Here is a 22,839-nt window from a genome sequence, read left to right as displayed (position 1 = left end):
ATTTTCCTACCCCACTGTGGGGGCAGAAGACATCTTCACATATAACCTCTGGTCTGCTCTGGTTCCAGTACGATTCACTTGTTTCCATTTCACAATTCAGCCAAAACAACTAGTTTAAACAAAACCCCTTTGGTAAAAGCCTTTGTCTCTGCATCAGGTTATTTTACAATTTGCATGCCTTTATTTTTATAAAAATAAAGCAAATCAAGGAAGACAGTCTTTTTCCCCCCTCCTATGCTGGAAAGGTCTCTTAATGAAATTCAGTTTAAGCACGAACAATAAAAAAGTTCATAGTTACCTTATCAGCTCTCCCTATGAAAGAAGGTTTTCCACCCAGTCCCAAGCAGATGGCACAAACAATGCTTGACTTCCCTGTTCCATTAGCACCTATGATCATGTTCAGATTGGGTCCTGGATATACTTCACAGGAATCATATGTTCTGGAAAGTACAGCAATTTTTTGAACCTTGTAAACACTATGTCACCTTAAAAAATATTTACTTGCTTTAAAACACTTTATGATAACATTAATTATGACAGAAAATTTTATCAAATCTAGACTCAAACCTGAAATACTACTTTGTAAGAAAATCTCAGAGTGAAAACTAACACTACAATCAAACATCAAGGAATACATTCCTATCAGCCAGAGCATTTACAACTTTCTTCAAAAGAAATTATTAAAAAGAATGAAATCCAGCCACATGACAATTTCTATTGACTTTACTATGACATCCCATTATTTTACAATTAAGAAAAAAGACAGAAAGAAGATAGAGTGAAGTCAAGCCTGTTACATTTAATTCCAGCTGCATGCTGCACCGCAGTCAGAGATTCCCCGTGCCTAACCTCTGCAAGGTACTTGTGTCTTAAGCTCTACAAGCCGCCTGTGGAACATCCTATTGATAATAACACAGTAGCGTTCTTGAGTTATAAGAACCTAAATCATTAGCCTGTTATTAGTGATTTTTTTTTTAATTGTATTGGAGATCTTTCATCATGTGCATCAGGTATGCCTACTGGAATAGCAACTACAGGAAGAGACCAAACCCAAACATGTAAATTCAAGACAAACTGTTAATATCGGTATGATAAATAACATTCCACATTCATAACAAACTCCACCGCTGGCTGTTCTGTTCCCACACTGTACCAAATGCAAAGAAAAGAACTGAGACACTAACACCAAAGAAGAAACACAAAGCAGCTAATGGCAACACAATAGCATAACCCACGTAGTCCTGGAAAAGAAGGTACCTGAACCCTTAATGTCGAGGCTTAAACTACTATGTTTGAAGCTTCATTTGGCATCTATAGCTTGATTCATGAACCACGCTACTCAAAACTGTTTTCAAGGCTGACATGGAGCTATGAGCGTACCAGCCATAAGAAAGTGGCCTGAAAATCTCTGCTGGTAACTATAATAGCTCCTAACAGAACGGTGTCCCCACACACAGAAACCGGAGAAAGCACGTGCAAAAGGTAACAGCACACTTTATCCTGATGGTTCCCAAGGCCTGTCCCGCTGCCCTACGAACGTCTTGTGCACTCTCCCCTCCACTACTTGACAATCACCTAACTGGGAGGAAAGAAAAGCATGCAGAGGCCGACACGGACAACAGGAGCCACCACCTTCGGGAAGACGGGCCGACACGACCACCCCTGGGGAACGCACCCCCACGGAAGCGATCCTGCACTAAGAACCTACGGGACTCGCAATCTACCCAGCAGACTCTCTCCGCCCTCTAAGCAAGGCATCATCTTCCAGAAAAAAAAAGTTTCCCGCACTCCCCCTTCCAGCCCCGATTCACCTCGGCACCCAAGGCCTTATCAAGCCCTAGTAACCGAGGGCGCCTCCCCGCTCCATGCGCCACAGCGGAGAATGGCCGCAGCGAGCGCGCCCCTGCCTCGCTAGCCCGCTGCTCCACGTTTGGCCCTCCTGACTTAACGGCCAAGTCCCCACCGCCACACCCGCTTTAAAATAGCGTGAGGAAGGAAACCGAGGCCGCCCAAGCTGGCCACCAACCTCTAAGACGGCAGGGACCTCGGGCAGGAGCGCCCCAGCGCCCCACAGCCAGCCAGCAGCGGCTGCCGACAACCCAGGACGGGAAAGCGCCCACCGCTCACTCACAGAAAGTTCTCGATGAAGATCCTGACGATGGAGCCCTCGACAAAGTGGGGGCGCGCCTCAGCGTTGCCGAGCCTTATCTTCCGCTTCTTCTGGCTCACCACCGCCATTTTCCCACTTGAGCGCTCCCCGAGCCCCGGCCAAAAGAACGCGCTCTACGCCTCGCTCTTATTAGCCGGAGAGGAAGGGCGGGCAACTGCGGAGCGCCCTCATTGGCTGATAGGGCGGGGCTGATGGGGCGAGGCTTTTCATTGGCTCGCAGAGAGTCGCGCGGCTGCCCTTTGGCTGGAGGAGAGCGGGCGGTGAGGGGGGCGGGAGGGAGGCTGGCTGGCTGTGGCGGCGGTTTCGCTTTCCGACGGGGGCGTGGGAGGCCGCGGCTGTGCCCCCCAGTACTGAGGAGGACGGAGGGCGTAATTCGCGGCCTGAGTGCGTCCCGGCGGGCGGGAGGAATCCCTTCCCGTCTCACGGGCTGCACCTCCCGGTGGGTGCTGCGGCGGGAGGACGGCGCCTCCCGGCCGGTGCACCCTGCGGTGGGACGCGCGCGGAGGGAAGGTGCCGGTGCCGGCGCTGTGCCCCTGGCGGCGGTCTGCGCAGGGCTTATCCCTCACAAGAGGGGCGACCGGCACCGGGACCCGCCTCCGGCGTACTTCTTGGAGGTCCCTGCCCGGAGCGCGTTGGGAGGGGATTGGGCAGGCTTCGGGGCCTGCCTCGGCTGTCAGCATCCGCTACCGCCAGCGGCCTTTCCCCGGCGGCTGGACGGTAACGCGGCGCGAGGGAACGGTGTTAGCGGCCTTCCCACGAGGCGGCAGCACAGCCGAGCAGTTGGGCGGCCACTGCTTCAGAGGTGGGCACCTTCTACATATCCCCCTTACTTCATGGGGACAAGCCTGGGTTCCAAGCCAGCGAACTCTTCTTGTGTGCCTATTCTGGCACCTGCCTGCGTTTGCTTAGTTTTTCTTAATTTTTAACAAAACAATGGGGAAAACATTTTTTAGATGTGTTACTTCAGAGATCAGGAGGTCTGTACAAAGCATAGAAATGTCCTGTGGAAACGGACATCCTTTAGAAAAGATATAAATGTCCTTTAGTAATGATCCTAGAGGAATGCACATGTGTGAGGTTTTGGTACCTTGACTGCAGGGCAATCACCAGTGTCACTGAGGCTCTTGCAGGTGCCTTTCCCACATGCTTTATTTTTTCCTCTTAGACCAAGCATTCCTGTTAGAACACAGGGCCTCATAACTAGCCACAGCTTTTATGAGGGACCAGGAGGCTGATTAAGCGTGCTGAAAAAGATGTAAGAAACAGATTGTGCTTAAGTGGAACCAGGTAAAGGAATCAACACATACCTAGAGTGCTTTGTCTTAGAAAGTTTACAAGGAAAACAACGTTTTTTCCGATATGAACCAGCTACTTGGCATGCAGAGGCTTTGCAAGGCCTCCTGTACCTAAGCAACTGTATCTATAATACCCTGAAAAGACCAAAACTGCCATGGTAAACACATCAGTACAGCATCTTTGGGTATGGATGTAGCAGAATTGGGACCAATGTGGAAAAAGTAATTTGTTAGGTTGCTTTTTTGAGAGGAATTCAGGTGGATAAGGGGAGATACAAGGGCAGTGAAAAGGTTGTTCCAGGTACATGGGGGAAGAATGATTAAGCTCTGTTAAAAAATGAAGGGGACTTCTGCTCCAGCTGTAAGAGTGCAGATGCCCACAGACAGTAGTGAAGCTGATCTGCAAGTCCAAGCCCACCAGGACATTAGACAGCCACTTTGGATAACCCTCTGAACTCTCCACCAGGTGCATGTCCAGAAGTCTTGGTGTAGAAGAATAAAGAAAAATAGAAATGCACCCTTGTACTGTTGGGGTGTGTGTGGGTGTGTGTGCAAGGGTCAGGATAATAAGATTGAAAGTATGTAATTCAAAAGATTTGTGATAATAGCTGTGTAATAGAGTGTGAAATTGTATCACTGTATATTAGTAACACAGGTGTGTCTGTTCATTAATTATATTATTAATTGATTTATTAGTTGAGAATGTGTTATGTAAGTAATAAAAATTGTATTCTCCTAAATCAGTTGTTTCTCAAGCTTGCAGACCAAAAGGGTAGCACTGGAGTAATTAGCTAGAAGTGACTTCCAGCCAAAAGAGGAGGTGGTGGTGGATTAAGGAACCGTTTCAACATATTTCCAATAGAGATTGCTGAAGAGGTATGGTTTTCCCAGAATTTGTCAGGGAGCATTTTCCAGGATCTGGCGAGGATGGATGCTGGTAGGAGCTAGAGAAAGGAGATTGTGAAGGCTGCAAAGTAGGCACTACTTGGACTAAGATGAGTTCTTGAAAAAAGAGAGGGAGGATGTAAAAGCTAATACAGAATGCAAGAGCAGGAAGATGTAACACAGTACTTAGCAGTGATCAAAGGAACACAGCCAAATATGTAGTTGGCCAAGAAAGAGACCAAAATGCTACTGTTCAGAAAAAACGTATGCAGGTGGGAAAAATGGAAAGGTGCAGGAGGTAGACAGGAGAACAACAGAGAAAGGATAGCCAAGAATATAGATCCAAGTAATGTAAAGGAGTGTTGAAAGTTAAGCAACTAAGAAACTATAAATCACAAATTAAAATGCTTTTCCAATGGAAATGGTAAAATTAAGTAAATTTGACATAATGACATCCAGCATTTTGTTTGTGGTAGGATGAGACTGGTGTTTTCTCTTTTTCAAAATGTGAGGGTAGAACCTTTTAACTGTGTGTCATGTTGCAGGAAAAGCGTGCTTTCTTCAGCCTTATGCAGCGGCCCTTTCGGAGCAGTGGGCCTCTTGTGTGTGGACTTGTCACACTTGTGAGCTGTGTTCCAATCCAGGTAGGTAAAATGCCAGTTCTCTTAGTGTTCAGTTTGAGCTGCCTTAGTGAGCATCATGACTGTAAAATTAGATTTATGTTGGGGTTATTTTGATGTGACACACTAGTTAGCCAGAATAGTTTCATTTACATTAGTGTAAATAGAACAACAGTGATAAAATTTTATGTTGTTATTTTGGTTTTCCATTGTTGTAACTGAGATCTGAATTTGGCTCTCTGTGTGGATATGAATGGGGATAATGACAAAATGTCAACTAGTGGAAGACATTTAAAGGATAAAAAGAGTATTGAACAAGAGGGCAATAAAAGGGCTGTTCCTCTGATACCAGGACATGTTCAGTTCCACTCCAGCACAAAGCTACATTTAGAGCAATCAAATACAAGGCTGTTAGTGTTTGGGGAGTTATAGCTGCTCTTGAAGGTTTCTTTCTGCTTTCCATTTTATGGACTGTGCCACAACTGGGATCAAAGCAATTACTTGTAGATTCTCCAGTAGCTTTTGAAGTTTTCAGACAGTAAACAGGCCTTGTATAGCAAGTCTCAGAACTGTTCTTTGCCCTCTGTTGTCCTTGTACAGCTACTACAGCAGTGGGAAAGGAACAAATAGTAAAAAAAAATGGTTCCAGGTCAGAAATTAATTGCATGGAGAGTTTCCTATTTGGACAGAGCTGATGGAATGGTTTTTATGTCATGATAAAACTGAAGTTTGCCAGTGGCGAATGCATCTTCCCTAGTTTTCAAATGTGCTGTGGCATTCTTTCACTAGTCTGTGAATTTCCTATTCTATAAACCAATATCCAGCAGGCACTGAAGTAATTTAAAGCCACCTTTCAAATTTTCCCTCTGTTCCTTAATTTCTGCAGCAGAAATGGGTGGAATGGTGCTGTTGTTCCCTACTGAAGGAAGAACTTAGACTTTTCTTTTTGCAGTCAGGACAATGTTTCACACCCTATGGATAAATAGTACCCTCGATGGTACCAACACAATCGTTGTACCAGTGAGGTCCCTAGAGAGCGCTCAGTGGAGAGCAGGATAGGGTACTTTGCTTATGTTCTTATTCATATCAGACCAAATCTGATCACTTTGATGGAGCGAAGCAGAGTTGCATACATTGTTAGAAAGAGGAATCCAGTAGTTACACCTCATGCTTCATTTCATTTACAGAAAAGTCCCAGCAGAAGTATGGAGAACCATCAAGCCTGATTATTTTAACCACTTAATTTTCACTTGTTTTCTCCTTAGATAATTAGATCTGAATGTTGATACCAAAGCATACGCTTTACAGAACAACTGTAAAACTGTTTTGACTCCTAGGGAACTGTCCATTGTTCCTGGCTGCTGTTGTTTTCAGAATAATAGCAAGAGCGGTGTGTTCATAACCAGCTGTTGACGGGGACTGTAGGTAGCTAGGATAGGCAGTTAAGATGTCAATACCTTTTGGCTCTTCCTCAATCTGTAGAAAATAGTAAACTGCTTAAATCTGTGTGGTCTTATAAACACATTAATACTGAATGTATTTAATTGAACTATCTCTTCAATTGTTTGTGTCTCCAAAATGAAAACTTAGTAAAGATGCAAGGGGCTAGATTGTCCTAGGTGCTGTTGATCCTTATAGGTTGTTTAGGGAAAATGTATACTTTGTTCTGAAAGAAGCAAAGGGTATTTCCACTTTTCAAGGCTCACATCTTGCAGCAACAGCTTGAATGTGGTGGCTGTAAGAATAATTTCTGTGGCTCAATACAGGAACTTCTGCAGCAGATCAGATTGCTTTCTGTCAGGTGTCTTAGGTGACGTGACTCACATATTTCATTCTCTTCATATTCCAAGTATTGAATTCAGGCTATTATATTAGGTTCAGTTGTTTCTTGTTACACCAATAACTATAGAGTCTAGAGCAGAGCAATAAGATGATTTTCAAAGTTAATTTTATTAGGAAGTTACAATAATTTCAGAACAAAACCTTACACACAAACATATAAATCTTAAGAATTAGTATGTTGTGTGAATTCAGTTTCCTATTAATATAAATGCAAGGCATCTTGGTTGGGTAAAGTGTACATTCTCTGTGACTGTACAAAGTGATTTATTTAAAAAATGCACAAGACACATAGGCAAGGGTTTCATTTCATATAGTTCAAAATGTCAGCAGCTTACACTGTATTATACTGGAACACTAAAAGTGAGTTTGTTATTGGCAAGGACAACAAATATACTTGTTATAGTAAAAGAATACAAAACCACAACAAATTGCCAGCAGAGTGTTAAGTTTCCCAGAGAGATTTGTCATCATGAATAATTGCACTTAACCTGTAGGCTGTTACAAGTAGCTAATACTATTTTCGTTATTATTTCAAAATATTCATAATATCCTTAACAAAAACCCATTGTATACCCAACACAAAACATTCACTGAATGCAGATTTAAGATAACACAATATTGGATTGCAATTGTGCACCTTTACTTTCTTCTTTTTACCTATATACCAGAAAGGTTGGTTTTTTTCTAAAAAAAAGCCATTAAAATGAATGATCTGTGCAAAATGGGTAGCCTTTATATAATAACTGATATCATGCAAACAACCAAAAAAAAAAAAAGTCTAAGAAGCCCTGAGTTAATAACTTCATTGCAAAGGCGAGGAACATGACTGCTCTGAGTTCTTCCTATACATTGGTGTATATTCAAACCAGTCCGGTATTTACTTAAAACATATTTTAAAATAGGCTGTTTGTGGAGTTTTTCACATACAAATCTTCTATGCACTTCATTCCTTTCAGCAGACTGTATTTAGTACTCAATTTCGTTTAAGTTGTCAGGATAGCCTGATGAGAATTGAATTTCTTCCACTTCTAGAATAGAAAGAAGGGGGGAATACTGTAATTATTTGTATATTTACCATACATAAGAATGCATAGAATGTAATACCATGCTGGATGTAAATGGGGCTGCCGTATGTTTTTTAAAAAGTGTTAGAGCATCTTTACTAGTCCAGATTCTGACAGTGGTCTCACATCTTACTAGAAAACAAAAACTCTGCACTAACCAGCAGCATGACAGTTAAGTTCAGACCATTCAGTGGGAATTCAAGGGAAGAATTACCACCTGTCTGCTAGGTGTCTCCTAAGAGGAAAAGAAGTATGTTTAAACATACCTAAACAGGGTCCTGCCTGGAACAGAATATCATCAATAGCAGTGTCACTTCTCATTGACACACCACGGATCGCCTCAAAAATAATCTGTAAAGGTAAGGCACAGCTTTTCATGAATCCCACAGGAGGAAACGACTTATTAAAAAAAAAAAAAATACCCATGCAGTCTGTTCAAGGATCTAGTGTCTCCTGAAAACCTGCTTCTTAGAAAGAAACTTCTGTGCACCGTCACTGGACTGATTGCCCTGGGCAGAGAATTTGGATGTGTGCAATGCCAAAGGATGCAAATTTGTTTTCACAATTCGTTAAGAAATCAATGTGTGTTACACACCACTGATAGATTATCTCTAGTGATGTGGCATTGCTGCCTTGCTTTTCAGCCCAAACGTATCACTGTGTTGCCCATACGCAAGCAAGACCTGAGGGGGCAAAAAAAGCATTACAATACCATGTGGTCTTACTGATGAAGCTAAACTTGCTTTTTAGTAGAAGTTTGTGGTTTGTTTGTGATTTGTTTTTGTTTTTGTTTTTTTTCTTTTCCTAACTGATTTCTAGGCTTTTAAGGCAATGTGATTAAGAAAACCCACACAACATCTTTGGTTAGTGATCAGTGCAGTTTTGTGCCCAGTGCTGTTTCAATAGCAGTTTAAGGTTCCTCTTTAACAGAGAAACTGAAGCAGGCTTTGCCTCTGGCAATAGTGAAACGGTGGCGCTGTTGAAACCAAAGGCAGAGCTGTAGCTTTGCATCATCCCTTGCCTTTGCCACCTCAGAAGACCATCCTGCAAGAAGCAGCCATTTTATCACAGCTTAGTGGTTATGTCAAATCTAGACTGGGCTTTAGACAGCTGAAAGAAAAGCAACTGCACAAGTGAGCTAATTAAAAAAATATCACTATTGACAAGAACTGATGGGGAAACAGCATTTAAATACTTTTAAAAAATAATTTTGAATTAATTAACTATTTTCATACTTGCAGGTCTTTAACAATTCCCTCCCTACTTTCATCTGTAAACAATTACAGATTACTTCAGCTTGTTCAGGTATCCATTCAATCCTATCTACATCTTAATATTATTTAAAAAAAAAACAAACAACAAACAAACCAAAACCAGCACATTGTTCAGTTCTGTATTCCTTTTTGACTGCTTTTTGTTTGTTTCTTCTTACCTGGTAGTTTCTATCACTTTCATACTCTATCAGTCCCCTTAGCCATGAGATGCTTTGTTCCCCTGTCCTCCTCCACAAAGGAATCTCTTCATCATCACCTTCTTTTCTGAGATAAACACTTAATAATCCAGTCCCAGCTCCATACATGTGATAGAAAAATGTTAAGCACTGTTTCCCAGAGGTTCCTCTTAGTGATCTTGAAACTAGGTATGCTCTCTGTCCATAGACCATGTTGGATGCCTCTATATACATGTAGTATCCTTAAAAAGATACACAAGCTAATATTAGCAAAGTAGAATACATTCTATCAGCATGTTCATTACAGTCAACATACTCATATAAAAAAACTATGAAACAATTTTGATGAAGATTTTTATGCTGTAGACTTACATTTGGGAACGGTAATATTTGTGATACTGTAATAATCGTGCAGTGTAATAGTGGTAATATCTGTGAATGCTAATCTAAGAACACTTAAAAATTTGTTTATATCTGATGAAATAACATAGCAAAAGAAAGGAACACAAATAAGAAAAAATCATAGCTGTTCTTAAATCAGGAATGCACTCTGACAGTGGAATTCAGAGACAGCTGTGTGTCTGTCCTAGGATACAGTTTAGGCAATGGTTGGAGCTGATGCTATTAACAAAGCAAATTAATTGAAATACCTCTTATATCACATATGACATCAATAATATTTTTCTTTCTGTAATAAAGATGTGAAGACACAAGTGAGGAAAACTAGACTCTCTAGAATCCATGAAAGATTGTCATGAACTCTGATCTGTGGAAAAATTAGTCATTAATTGGTGGCAGGCAAATTAATACCCTCCCCTCCCCCCACCTCAATCCATCATTTGGTTATTTCCAGTTGGGGCAAACTCAGGTGTGTCGGAAAACAGGAATATCCCCAAGTCGCATCCGCTGAATACAGCAGCTGTTCTGTATCTGGAGATGCACACTCCACCAGCAGGCAGTGAACTCAGATTTTGCAGCAGCACCTCATGCAGTCCTACTGCTCCCTTTTGTGGTGTTGGAGAAAACAAGCTGCCCTGCTGCCACCAGCTTGTTTGTGAGATTTCCCTTGGGGAGAGGGGATTCCTAAGGATCAGTAAGGCAGAAGAAAGGCTGAGAGCAGCAAGAACAGCCAGCCAGTGGATGCTCAGGGTGTCTCTCATGATTCAGAAGTCCTATTGCCTACACAAACCCCTGCTGAAGACATCCCCTCTAACCTAGGTTGTAGTTTGGTGGTGAGCAGCATTAGAGAGAAATGGGGAAAAGGAACATTATCTAAAGCTGTAGGTCTGTAAAGAAAAGATAATTTTGTACAGTGTTTTGGAGAACTCTCAAGGCTATTTGTATCAAACCTAGTGCAAGCCATTGCAAGGATTTTGATGTTCATTGTGCTTAAAAGTTCCTTGAGTTAAAAATCAAAACCTACAAGTACCTACTATAGTATAATAAAATAATTTGCCTTTAGTTCTAAGGCCTGAATCGTATTATGAACTTGTTGGAAAGACTAGATCAGCTCTTGGTTTTGTGAATCCAGATCCAAGTATTTCTCAGCACATCTTGCTGCGGAGACTTGTCTGAAATAAGGCATAAATGTTGTCACAGGCCAGGATTAAAGATTGTTTTGCTTCACCAGTTCTAAAGTTGAGCTATCAGCGTCAATTCTCAGACTACTTGGGGATCTACATAAACTGAAAATAGGTCTAAAGTCAGTTTCTACCTTGGAAATCAAGAAAATTGTGCTATCAACCCAACCTTTCCCTTAAGCAAGAAACTCTTAAGTGTTGCTCTACTATAAGGAGAAGGTTATTGTCCTTGGAAACACAAGAGCTGAGATATAGTGTATTTGAAAGAGGAAGAATAAAATATATTTATTATTTAATCCTTTTATGGAACTGAGTTTGATTAGCTACCAAAACAAGCAGCAACTTTAATGCAATGTAGTAATTTTAGATTGTATTTTATAGAAAAAGAAAGGTATGCCAAACAATACAGAGGTGGCCTACAGATGCCTCTCCAACAGTCTCAGCCACTTTGCAAAATAAAAATTGTCAAATTACCTTTAAAAACCAGTAGGAAAAATTCTCACTTATTTAACAGCTGGTGATCACATGTCTAGTTGATGCAGCAGAACTGGACAGCAGCAATTACAGACAGTATGTCATTTAATTCACTCTAATGTCATCTAATTTTTAAATGGAAAAGGCACACAAATTTCAATATTCCCTTTTGAAAGTCATTCCACAGTACAAAGATATCATTATTGGGAAAATGTTCTTGATTTGTGGATAGCCTACATTTTCCACTTAACTTAGCCAACAGATCTGGTCAGAATATGGTCAGATTTATAGGTAATGTTTCTTGGTTTTGTTTCATAATACATAAGAGAAGTTTTAAGCTTTAAAACTCACTTATCTCTGAAGGCTATTCAAATTTCTACACAGAAACAGTACTATTTAGAATTAGCAATGGAAGAACACAATTTCTTGATGATCTGAAATTTCAAGCTGAAGAGCGATACTCCCATCTGCACTCTCAATTCCACATGCAGGATTTTGGCTGTACAGTCCCACACGCCATGAGTTTACATCTCTCTAGTCAATTTCCATACCTTGCTCAGGAGGCAGCTATTACAGAAATTTTACCAGGAGATAGGAAAGGGAGATTTTGCTGAATATGCACGAAGCCTATCTTTATAGATAAAGAGATCAGAAACAAGGCAAAACATTTGTTATTTTATTAACTAGAAACATTTGTTATTTTATTAACTAGAAACAAAGCTGTTTTCCAGAGTAACTTGAATTACAAGCTTGCATAGAGCAAGACTTCACATGCACAGTTCAAATAACTGTATTTGACAATATTTAATGTGGTTTACACTCAGTCACAGTTGACAGAATAATTATAGCTTTTGGTGAGCCTTTTGAGCAGGCCAACTGCCCTTGTAATCCAGTTAAAATTTTTAACAGACTGGAGAGATGGCTGCTGTGCGTAAGCCAGCCTGTCTGCAACTGACTGTGTAGTTTGTTGAATGAATGCTAGCCACTGTGAAGGAGGGCAAACCCAAAGGCCTCAAAAGCCTTTTTGAACCTATGTAAGCATTTAAAGGCCACAAACCTTAAGGCAGTTTCATCCATTGTACTTGGGAGTTGCTACTGAGATCCTCTCCTGCAGGAACACCAGCACCCAGCGCAGTGACGCAGTTCGTCATTTTCAGAAGCCACCAACCAGGTACTGCCCCCCATGTGGGGGCAATTCTGATGCAGTTTTCTGTGTGTTTGCTCATGCTAATGGGGGTCCCGCTTGTCTAAATACTTTAAATTACACAACTGGGGTTATGGAGTGGATTTTCAAGGGAAAAGGTCCGTGGTACCTCTTTTAGTATCTATGTTTTCTTCTAAGTTTGAACAGGAAGGTGTTCATGCTGAAGAGATCCCAACCACTTGTTTGCCTTTTAGTTTCAGGGAATAGTTACATAAGCTAGGGGTTTGGGAGAAGGCTTTTCTGTAGAGAGTCATCCTGTCCTTTTTTCTCCTAAAGGAAAGGGTTACTTTAGGAAATCGAAGACCCAACTGCCCACTTGCTCTGCAGGCAATTCAGATTAAACATCACGTTCTCAAAATCATCTGTAGATCCCTAAGAAACATTTTTACTTCATTTGTAAAAACTTCCTCAGTGTTCTAGGTTATAATTTCAAAGGGTTTTTGATTGACTATCTATCTCTGTTCTGGAAGTTCAATGTGGAGCTTAACTCACCTACCCCAGTAGTGTGATCTCCTTTTGGTCCAGTGTATGATGTGGGAGTTGGACCCCTCCACCTGTGCCAGCTCCCACGACCTCTCCTCTTCTGGGTAAACACACACTCATCTTTTTCAAAAGTACACTCTCCAGGATTGGGCAGCAATAGATCTGTAAGGAAAGGACATTGCTTAAAACTGCAAATATATTAGACAGATACATGGAGGGATTACACAACTAATGTATGGCATTCACTCACCTGCTGAAATCACTTATACCTACCTAGCGATACTCAAGAGTAGTCACAAGCTTATAGAACGTAGCTTCGAACTGATGTGCGAAATTTAATTTCATTTTCTTCACAGCTTTGAGAAAGTCTGTGCCCTAGTCTGGCTCACTAACATGTACTAGTATTCTTTCAAAAATCTTGTACAGTTTATTATCTCATCATTGCTCTTAATCCGCATTAGGCTTTACCAATGTAATTTTCTTCACTGCTGTGGCACCCCAATCAGTGTAATGAGCTTCGGCATGTATAAATGCATACTAAATGTGTCTTGTCAAAGAATGGAGTTTCTGTGATCTGAAATCAAACACCACATTTAGCTCTCAAATGTTCCCTTGGCACAAGATTCTAATACCAAATACACCAGACCACAGAGCTGCAATTACTAGAGTATTTTCATTATTTAAATTCTATTAGATGATGAAGAAGGGAAAGATGACAATTCAGGTGCTTTCCAGGAAGCTTCTGTCAGCTTTTCTGCTATAATCTGTTCAGGAGCAGACACTCTGAGCTGCTTTTACTTTCTGAAAGGGAGGAAGATTTGGTGCCTCACATACTCTGGGGCATTTTTCAGGCATTTTTTTGCTGCCATCAGTGGCAAGTCCCAGTATGACTATACACCCAAGTATCAGTTCTGCACCTTTGGTTCCTTTTCAAATTACTTAGGAACTACAGAAAGGCAATACAGACAAATGTTGGAAATACTTCAGAAAAATAGCATCTTCTTTTATACAGGTGCCATCTTTCTGTTCTTTAGCAGTTAGCTGCCTGAATGCATGAAATCCAATCAAAAGAGGTCATTAAAAAGTTATTATTACATGGGAATATAAATGGCATGGTAGGTCAGCCTCATCACCATTTCAAAGGCATGGCTTTATTCTGAAGAAAAGTGGGATTATAGATTGGGCCTGTCTCATGAGAATAGTTTCCAAATTAGGACACAATGGTTGCATTGTCAAACCTCAAAAAGCCCCAGAAAAGGGAGTTTGGGCAAGTTTAGGGAGATTAGCCTGTGCATGTCAGAGGGTAAATTGTGGCTCAAAAACGTTCAGTTCGTCCCACCACAGGAGGCAGAGTTAGGCTCCTTTGTTCTCGTTAGAGAGCTGCAGCTCAGATAAGGGACTGCGTCTTAGCCTTGCACAACTGTACTTCTGGACTAAAAAGAATAATGCTGTGTTTTGAAAAGATTGCTTTGGGGTCCATTCCTGGTTCCCTAAAAGCCATTTGAAAACTACTTTCTCCTTAGTTGGACTATCGTTTTTTTAAAAATTTTAATGCCCCCAAAAGAATGCTCAGTTATGTACAACTGCACTGGAGTCAGTGAAGTTAATTAGGAGTTAGCTGGTACCCCTGTGAACAAAAACTGGTCCTTACTGTATGTATGCTACTGCAAAAATGGGATTTATGCAGTACTTACTGTAAAAAGAAAAGAAAAGAAACCACAGTGGGATGAAGGCAGCTATAGAATAGGCTTAGAAAATGAAGGTATGCAATGAACTCTTACTAAAAAAAACTCTTACAACAAATATACATGGTCTTACCAGCAGCCTGGCAGCTTCCCAGGCTCAATGATACATCATCCAATGCCACAAGTCCACAGTCCCAGAAGCTTTTACACCAGCTGACAAAGACAACCTGCAATACATGAAGGGAATTTCAGGTATCTAATAAAAGCTGGCACTGTTAAGAGTCTGAAATTTTAGATCTTTCCAAAAGCACTAACAATTTTGACACTTACAGAACAGAAATGATGAATCCGCTTTGTTTTGGCACATACTAATACTGCCAATAACTGAAATTTCAAATCCGGTGGGGTTTAGACGTACGTTTTCATTCAATAGAAAGTGCTTTCTCACTTTTACAGGCAAACGATGTGTCTGTGTATGTAGTTTCCATTTTAGTAGCAGAGTGCATTTTTTTAGTGTATAAGAAAAGATGACTTACTGAAGTTGTTGTGGTTCCCGGCCCCCCCCAAAAAAAACAGTAACAGTTTAAATGTCCTCAGCTATCTTACCCTTAAACCCAGGAGGGTTTATCCATGGAAAAATACATTTGAAAGAGTAATGCAGAGTGATGGCCAACAGAAATAGCTGTGGCAAAAAACAAAGAACAACAGAGATGAGATGAAATTGCTGCATAAAATGTGATTATTCAGAAATGACACAAGGTCATGATATCATTGAGCAGGAGCCTGGAAATGCTAAGCATCATTCACAATGTTAATCTGGGTTTGTGAAGATTAAGAATAGTGTCCAAGATGTTTTATTTGACTACACATTAATTCTGCCATGGAAAATACAAGTTACTCATGAGATGACAAAATAAAATGTAAAGAAACTGAGATTTCCACCTGCCTTTCTCACAAGGTTGATGCAGAACTGTTCAAATTATAGAAGACACAATAAAGTTTATTTTGTAAAAATACTGCTGGCAGTTTTCTTTGCCTAACTACTGCAAACCGTCAGTCTGACCACTGGGATTATGACCACAATTTGGGAGGAGCTTTTCAAAACAATTCCTTTGTGATGAGGTCTCAGCTAGTGACTAGAGACAGATGAGTGTCACTTCTAACAGTTTAATATTCTGGAACAACCGTAAACACCTCAGTTACATATTTTAGGTTAAATGCTGACTGACAATTTCATGAGGATACAAAAAGGTTGTTAAAAGTCCTTCATGCATTATTTAGTATGTCCTCTTTTAAGAGGCTCAGTAACATCTTCAATATGGTTATTATACCAGATTTTGCTAGATTGCTTTGCTATGTAGTATTTATTTACCCATCTGCTTATAAAACAGCCTGGGACATAACTACAGTTAAACTTTTGAAGCACGTATGGGTTACGCTGCCCAGGATGGAGCAATTTTCAAAACCATTTTCCATTCAGTGCTACCAATCCTGGTAACAATGATAATCTGTCTTGTAAACTGTTACAGGTGTGGACTTGAGGAGTCCCCGTACAGTATGCACAACTGCTCAGCGTATAGTGGCCTAAAAATGGCACTTTTGTTTTGTTTTGTTCCTGTAGAGCTACTGTCTTAGCCTTAAGATTTAAAAAGACAATTGTTTCCTGTTTTTTAAGTTCATTCTCAGGAAACAGCCACAATCTATGAAAAATGGTAGCATCTCCTGGAATAAAGCATACAATAAATACTGACGTTGGGTGGACGTCATTCACCAGACTTTTAATAAATGCATTCTGGTGAACATTTGTAATAAACTAAAGACATATTATAGTCCTAAACCCAAGAATCTTAAGAAAACCACACATGAAAGGGTGAGGTCACTCCTCGTTTGTGAAACAACATTTCCACACTGTGGAATCGTATTTTAAGTGATGTTTTCCTATTGACATCACTGGGAGCAAGATCAAGTTCTTTATTCTTAAGTTGCAATAATTTTTTCCATACAAGGTATGTAATTACCCACTGGATCCTGCAGAAAGCCCTCCATTTCAAAAGCATCACAACAGTAACTGTTGGTCTCTCAAAGGCCACTGAACCCATAGGCTTTGTACAGTCAAAGGACTGATCTGTTTCAGGGACACTTGTAAACTTGTTCGGCTTTGTCATCTTTTTGTAGCTTTAGCATTACTAATTCTCGATTTGCTGTTTGTGGTGCTGAGTGACATGCTGCCATGAGCAGACTGTATAATTGCACGGGGGTGCAGTGGGGGAGCTTGTGCTTGGGAATGTGGAGTTTCCAGTATTAGCTATAGCAATTGTACTGAAATTGTTCATAGCCCTCTCAGCTTATTTTGTTGTAATATTCTTGATTTAGTTTTAAGCAGCGGGGCAGAAGATATTTTTACTCACAAGTCAAACTTACTTACTTTTCTTTTACCCTAAATTTCCTCTTTCATCTTAAAGGGACATCTTTCACTGTTCGAACTTCACTGACCAAGACTGTGTCAATCTGGATTTATTCAACTCCTCATTTTCACCCTACATCAGGTCTCCGAATCCTTTCTACAGTCTAGATAGGATAAATCTCAATATGCTCTACATTTGTTCTTGTTTTGAATTAAAATATTTCCTAGGTCAGTTCTTCCAGAAGAGATTTTTACGACGTTATCTCAAGCCTTGGAGAAGATAATAGGGGGATCTTTGTGCTCAACTCACACTTCATAAAACATGACAGATGAACAACAAACTAGTTGTTTCAGACTAGGTAACAAAATCTTTCTGGACTTGCATGCTATCTTAGAGGCTAAATTAAAAACATTATCAAATGCAGGCAGTTGTTGCCTGTGTTACTGAAAAATAAAACATGTTTTCTTCTCATGTCTCTTTTTTTTTTCCAGTAACAGGACACAGCCACGGCATTAGTTCCCTTCCAAATCACTGCCCCGATTTCTGGAAGCTGATTTATTTATTTTCCGGTGGTTAATCAATGTTCCTGGCCTGCAGCCTCGAAAGTATCAATAACCAGTTCTCAGCATTCATCCGGTATGTCCGTGATGAGCAACACCAGATGAGAACAGCTGGTAGAGCAAGAAAAAAAAGTTTCACTTCTTTCATGACACGTTGTTGGGTTGTGCTGCAGACACTGTGTGAGGTAGAAGGGACTTCTCATCCTTAGCACTCTGCATCTCTACAAGTAGATGCAAATTAAAACTTACGCGTATTAAGTTTACCTGCTTTTGGAGGAGAAGAAAGTAGAACGTGCAGTAGGGTACCTCCAGTGTAATGATGGACTAATGGGGAAGCTTGTAAAACAAGGTTCAGAGGGAGCTGGACTGAGAACAGGAGAAAAGAAGACGCCCCCAGACCCCTATGATTTCTGTGTATTTTCTTCCCTACTTGTTTATCCCAGAAAGTAAGCTCTTGCTTAATTAGACAGCCAGACCAGCCAAAACAAAGGAAAAACTGGGACAGCTGCCGAATCTGGTGACTTAAAAGCAAGCTATGTCTCTGTAGCAAATTTACCTGATTCCACCCTTGTGAATATTCTTAGGTTTAAACTATATACTGTGTATCGGTGTAGAAACAAAACTCAGTCTGTCACTTAGACACATATTTATGTTCAGTTTCTTAAAGGAGAAAGGCAGTTATAGTGGAGACTGAGGTGGGGTTTTGTAAGAAGCAACTGTTGTAACTTCCATACAGTGACACAAAACTCAGTATTACAAATACAAAATCCAAAAATAATCTGAGCACCAGAAACAGAAGTGTGGCATGACACAAAGCAGCGGTCAAGATGTTTTCACAAAACAGGGAGCCTGACTTTTTGGTACACAGCTGTATAAGCACGTAAGCCAGGGAACCTTCACCAGCACAGGGAATGGGAGAACAATTCTGATAGTTCCAGGGCAGTTCAATACAAATATTTTCAGTGTAGCCCAAATTACTTATAACTACCTTAATTCAACTAGATTTTAAATGCCTTGGTTTTGTTTGGCTTAAACAGTTAGAAATGCAAGGCAAAAATGCAAGTAAGCTATTAAGCCAAAATTAATATGTGTGCAAGCTTCTGTCACTTGCCAGGCAAGTTCAATTTCTTCCCATGTAAATACAAGGAGCTTCTGCAGGAAAAATAATGAATTATGACAGCTTCTACAGAAATAATTGGATAACACTAGTAGTAAACTTGCGACAATTGGAACAAATATTTTTGAAAATCTTTCCTGTCCAAGGGCAGATGGGTTGCAGAAACAAACAATGAAAGAGAAAAGCTAATAGAATAACCTAGGGCCACAGGCTGTTAGTGCTACAGCTACATTCACTGGATTGCACTGTCTGGGAGAGAGTACTGGCTGCACAGAAATGTATACAGGACACCAATATCCTCAGCTGTCCTTCAGGGTCCTCCTGGATCTCCAGAAATCCACTACTATGGTTCTATCCTCTTTTCAAAGTGAAACAGTTTCTTTGGCTCTCTTTGTAAGAGGGAAGGGTTATTGCCTTTAGACTGAGGGGTCTTGTCAGGTGATGTGGCATTGTAATATCACAGCATTAAGTACCCAGAACAAAAACTGAGCAAAAAAAGGAAGTGTCAGTTAATTAACACAGGTATCAAAAGGAGGTATGTAATACTTCATGCAATGTATCTCCTTGCTTAGCTACTGTGAAAATGCAGGCCACCCAGGTAATGCTTACTAACCCGAAAAATTTTTACAGTTTCCAGTATGTTGTTTCCATAACTGTATATCAAACACCACAGACAGTGGGGTTCACATTTTGCAATATTAATCCTACTATTCACAGACCCTAATGTTCTTATTTTAAAAAGGTATTTCCAGTGACTGTTCTTAAAGAAGTTTCTTTGTTTTAGGGGTGAGAGAAGTAAGGACAGAAGGGCCGTACCACAAAACTGCAGCTTCTTTCAGCCTCTTTGGGTTGCATACCTTACTGTGGGAAGACTGATCAAGGGTTGGTCAGAACAGTACCAAGAAGCTCCTTCCTTTATTTGGCACAAGTGAGAGTTTTTCAGAGGAGGAGACAGAACTAGGATGTCTTCCCTTCTCCGCTTGGTACCTGCCTGGAGAACTGTGTCCTTTATACTATTGACTCTGTCACAGGGATCTACGACTTCATCATATACGCGAGATTGCTTTAGTCATTTACCCATGACTTAGGTGGACAAGCAGGAGACACAAATTTTGCAGCAGCAAAAAGGAATGCTAGAATAACTTAATAGTGAGCAGCATCACAGTGATGATGTGAGAACAAAGGTCCAAAGACCCTCGTATCAAGCCCTAGGAAGGCAGAGGGATGCTAATGGTTGTCTAGGGGAAACAGTACAAGAAACAAAGCAACCATAAAGCTGTTCATGCCATTGCATTACGTTCAGCTCCCAGGGAGTTTAAGAAATTGCTGAACTGGAGGTCACACCTGTACCACTGTGTTTATGGTCACAGTGAGGTCTATTTTCTGTGAATTTGCCTAATCTCTTTTTAAATGCATGTATACTATTGGCCTCCATAGCATCCTGCAGTAAAGGATTTCAGCATTTAGTCATTCCTGAAAAAGTGTTCCCTTTTGTGTTTTTTTTAGAACATGTAAATACTGAAGTTCCACACTCAGTCACTTGATTTTGCTTTCTCGCAACTGCAACTAAGCTTAGTAAGGGCAGGAAAAAAAAACATTAGAAAGGAAGAAAAGTTGACAGCAAGAATGAAAACCTAAGCAATGCTGCCACAACCACTCTGGTGGAAGTAGGGTGGACTGTTATGATGCCAGCAACCTTTCTGAGGATTTGTTTTTGAACTCTAGGGAGGTATTCAAGCACTACACGCTAGGTAACATTGCAAAAACTTGCATGAATGGAAAAACATGATAAGTTTGCTTTTCAAAACCTGAGGTTCAGAATGGTGAACTAAATATAGCAGAAATGAACAGAACTGATGTAAGTAGATGCACTCAGACCTTCATTTTAACTTTGTTGGGAAGTTGCATAAAAGAAGTATATGTCCATGGTGGCATATACACACACACACACAATATTAAAATGCAGATTCTAGCTCCACAGTGCGCGTGAGCATCTCCAGTTTACATATGCCATATGTGAACTTTTCTTTCAGTTAGCTCTCACACCTTCCTAACATATATTGGTGTGGAAGATCAGTTTCAGCACATTCAATCAGATCAAAAGCATCTACATATTTCAGACTCAGATTTTTATATTGCCCCTTAAGAGGCTTATACAACAAAGCATGACTTTATTTTAAAAAGTGTTAGGAGGTATTTTATTATTCCTTCTCACATTTATTCCCTAGGATCTAGAGAGTACAAAACCAATACTGTATATGCCTAGGATCACAGGTACTTACACTAAATAAAAGAGAGAGTGCCTCAAGTACAGATTAGGAAATCAGGATTTAAAATTTCCCACCTTCTTGCTAGCATTATATTGCATACGTATTTGCAGTATGTACACACAAATAGATACTGATATATACAGACACACACATACATATACACACATATATAAGTATACAAACATTTATGACTTGCTTATCTGGATCATACCCAGCCTTTTCAACGTGGTGTTTCCAAAGTGTCATATTAAAGCCTGTTGGCCAGCTTCACATTTCCTGCTCACTGAACTCAAGCCAACAATCTGTGCCAGACTGCAGTTAGCTAATTCAAAAACAACTTGCAAAAACCATTACACAAACCAAGAGATGAAAATCTGGGTCTTTTTGTTGTCCTGATACAAATAAATATGTTATCAAAATTAAAACATATCAGATGGATTTTATATTGTTTTCAAAGCCTTAGGACTAGTATTAGCAGAAAGATGAAGGACATAGTTAATCAGGTATTTTAGAACAATTGTTTTCTGGCTGCAGAATCCTTACAACCTGCAGGAGCCCCTAGCCAAAGGTGCACGCCAACTTCCTCGCTGACTTTATTGGCCGTTAAGGAACTGCCAGGGGAGTGTTTACTGTTTCCACAGGCAATGACCCAATCTACAGGTCACACCCAGTAACCAAGAAGTTGATCTGCCAGACTACTGTGCATGCCTACAACTTCTTATCATCCAAGTCTAGACATGATGCACCTTGGAAAACAATACAAAGGCATGTCAGCCACCACATCTATATTATTGGAAAAGTGGTAGCCCTATGTTATTTTGAGACCACCTCATTCCATGAAAAGACTGTTTTTCACTTGCTTATAACCTTGCCAAGATGCAGTGACTTCAGCTCAGACTTTCCATGCTGGGTCCTTGCTTCGGGTTGTTTTGGAAGATTTAAGCCAAAACAGTTCCATCATTTCCAAGAACAAGTCTAGGAAAAAAGGTTTTATTTTGCCCCTATTTAAAATATTCTTTGAAAAGTTTGGGCACTCCTAGGCTTTGGAGTATGAAAATGAAAAGTGTCAGGATTTGGTCTTTGTGCCAGAACTGTGCTTTCTGTCAAGTCATTAGCTTCTGGAAAACTAAAATTTGTAACATATGGTACAAGCAGGGCAGCAGACTAGGACATGGACAGGATTAGAAGGAAAAAAATGGACTGTCCAGAGCTGAGGAGACAGGAGTAAGATGGGGAATGGGAGGGGGTTGTTGCCTATGGGGCAGGATAGATAAGACAAAGGTGCATCACTAAGGAGGCAAGAGATGTGAGGACAGGTTGGAGAAGACAGGACAAGAAAGGTCAAGCTTCAATGAGCTTGTTTCTCTCACGTTTCTCTATACTCTCTCCCTCCAGAGCCTGAAGTGTAATCTCTGACTTTCTGGTTCCCACCACTCCTTGCTGTCAGGCAAAACATGCTCTGATGCACCTTCACCACTGGCCTACACTGAAGTCGGCCATTGAAATGAGTGTTCCTTGTCAGCTGTTTCACTAGGTGCTAGGTAGAGCGACACATCTGTACAGATACCTAACCTAAGTGTTTATACAATGCCACACAGTGCTCCTTCATTTCCTTCTGTTGGCTTAGAAAACAAGAAACAAAGTAAAGCATGAGAGGACTTGTAAAGCATTAAGGTTTAAGAGTTGAGCGTGAGATTGCAAGGAGAAGCCAGAATCAGGTTCACTGTATAATGTC

The 22,839-nt window shown here is 40.6% G+C and overlaps 2 protein-coding genes and 1 long non-coding RNA gene across 7 annotated transcripts in view; 1 reads left to right on the top strand and 2 right to left on the bottom strand.

The window, feature by feature from the left end:
• The window catches only part of SMC5 (structural maintenance of chromosomes 5), a 49,650-nt gene extending 47,364 nt beyond the window's left edge, over nucleotides 1-2,286 (bottom strand). For 2 of the 4 annotated variants that reach the window (XM_056324448.1, XM_056324449.1), the window contains exons 1-2: nucleotides 2,132-2,286; nucleotides 299-440 (exon numbers count right to left, since the gene is read on the bottom strand). In XM_056324448.1, the coding sequence (XP_056180423.1) occupies nucleotides 299-440; nucleotides 2,132-2,238 (249 nt within the window). In that variant the 5' untranslated portion in view covers nucleotides 2,239-2,286. The remainder of the gene's footprint in view (nucleotides 1-298; nucleotides 441-2,131) is intronic. The other 2 variants (XM_056324450.1, XM_056324451.1) reach the window with 2 other exon arrangements.
• A 205-nt stretch (nucleotides 2,287-2,491) lies between these two features.
• Nucleotides 2,492-22,677, top strand: LOC130142976 (uncharacterized). Of its 2 annotated transcripts, XR_008819598.1 has the most exons (6): nucleotides 2,492-3,457; nucleotides 4,896-4,994; nucleotides 12,470-12,551; nucleotides 17,215-17,515; nucleotides 17,649-17,793; nucleotides 19,619-22,677. It is a non-coding gene; the product is annotated as an uncharacterized LOC130142976 (long non-coding RNA). The 2 variants fall into 2 exon arrangements; XR_008819597.1 differs by having other exon boundaries at nucleotides 2,492-4,994.
• The window catches only part of MAMDC2 (MAM domain containing 2), a 65,131-nt gene continuing 47,296 nt past the window's right edge, over nucleotides 5,005-22,839 (bottom strand). Inside the window, exons 10-14 of the mRNA XM_056325485.1 lie at nucleotides 14,886-14,979; nucleotides 13,077-13,229; nucleotides 9,309-9,568; nucleotides 8,143-8,227; nucleotides 5,005-7,840 (exon numbers count right to left, since the gene is read on the bottom strand). Coding sequence (XP_056181460.1) covers nucleotides 7,779-7,840; nucleotides 8,143-8,227; nucleotides 9,309-9,568; nucleotides 13,077-13,229; nucleotides 14,886-14,979 — 654 coding nt within the window. The 3' untranslated portion in view covers nucleotides 5,005-7,778. The remainder of the gene's footprint in view (nucleotides 7,841-8,142; nucleotides 8,228-9,308; nucleotides 9,569-13,076; nucleotides 13,230-14,885; nucleotides 14,980-22,839) is intronic.

This window comes from Falco biarmicus, chromosome Z, assembly GCF_023638135.1.
Source record: "Falco biarmicus isolate bFalBia1 chromosome Z, bFalBia1.pri, whole genome shotgun sequence".
NCBI classification, from domain to species: Eukaryota; Metazoa; Chordata; class Aves; order Falconiformes; family Falconidae; genus Falco; species Falco biarmicus.
The sequence above is the reverse complement of the archived record's forward strand: the minus strand, read 5'-3'. Positions and strand labels throughout refer to the sequence as shown.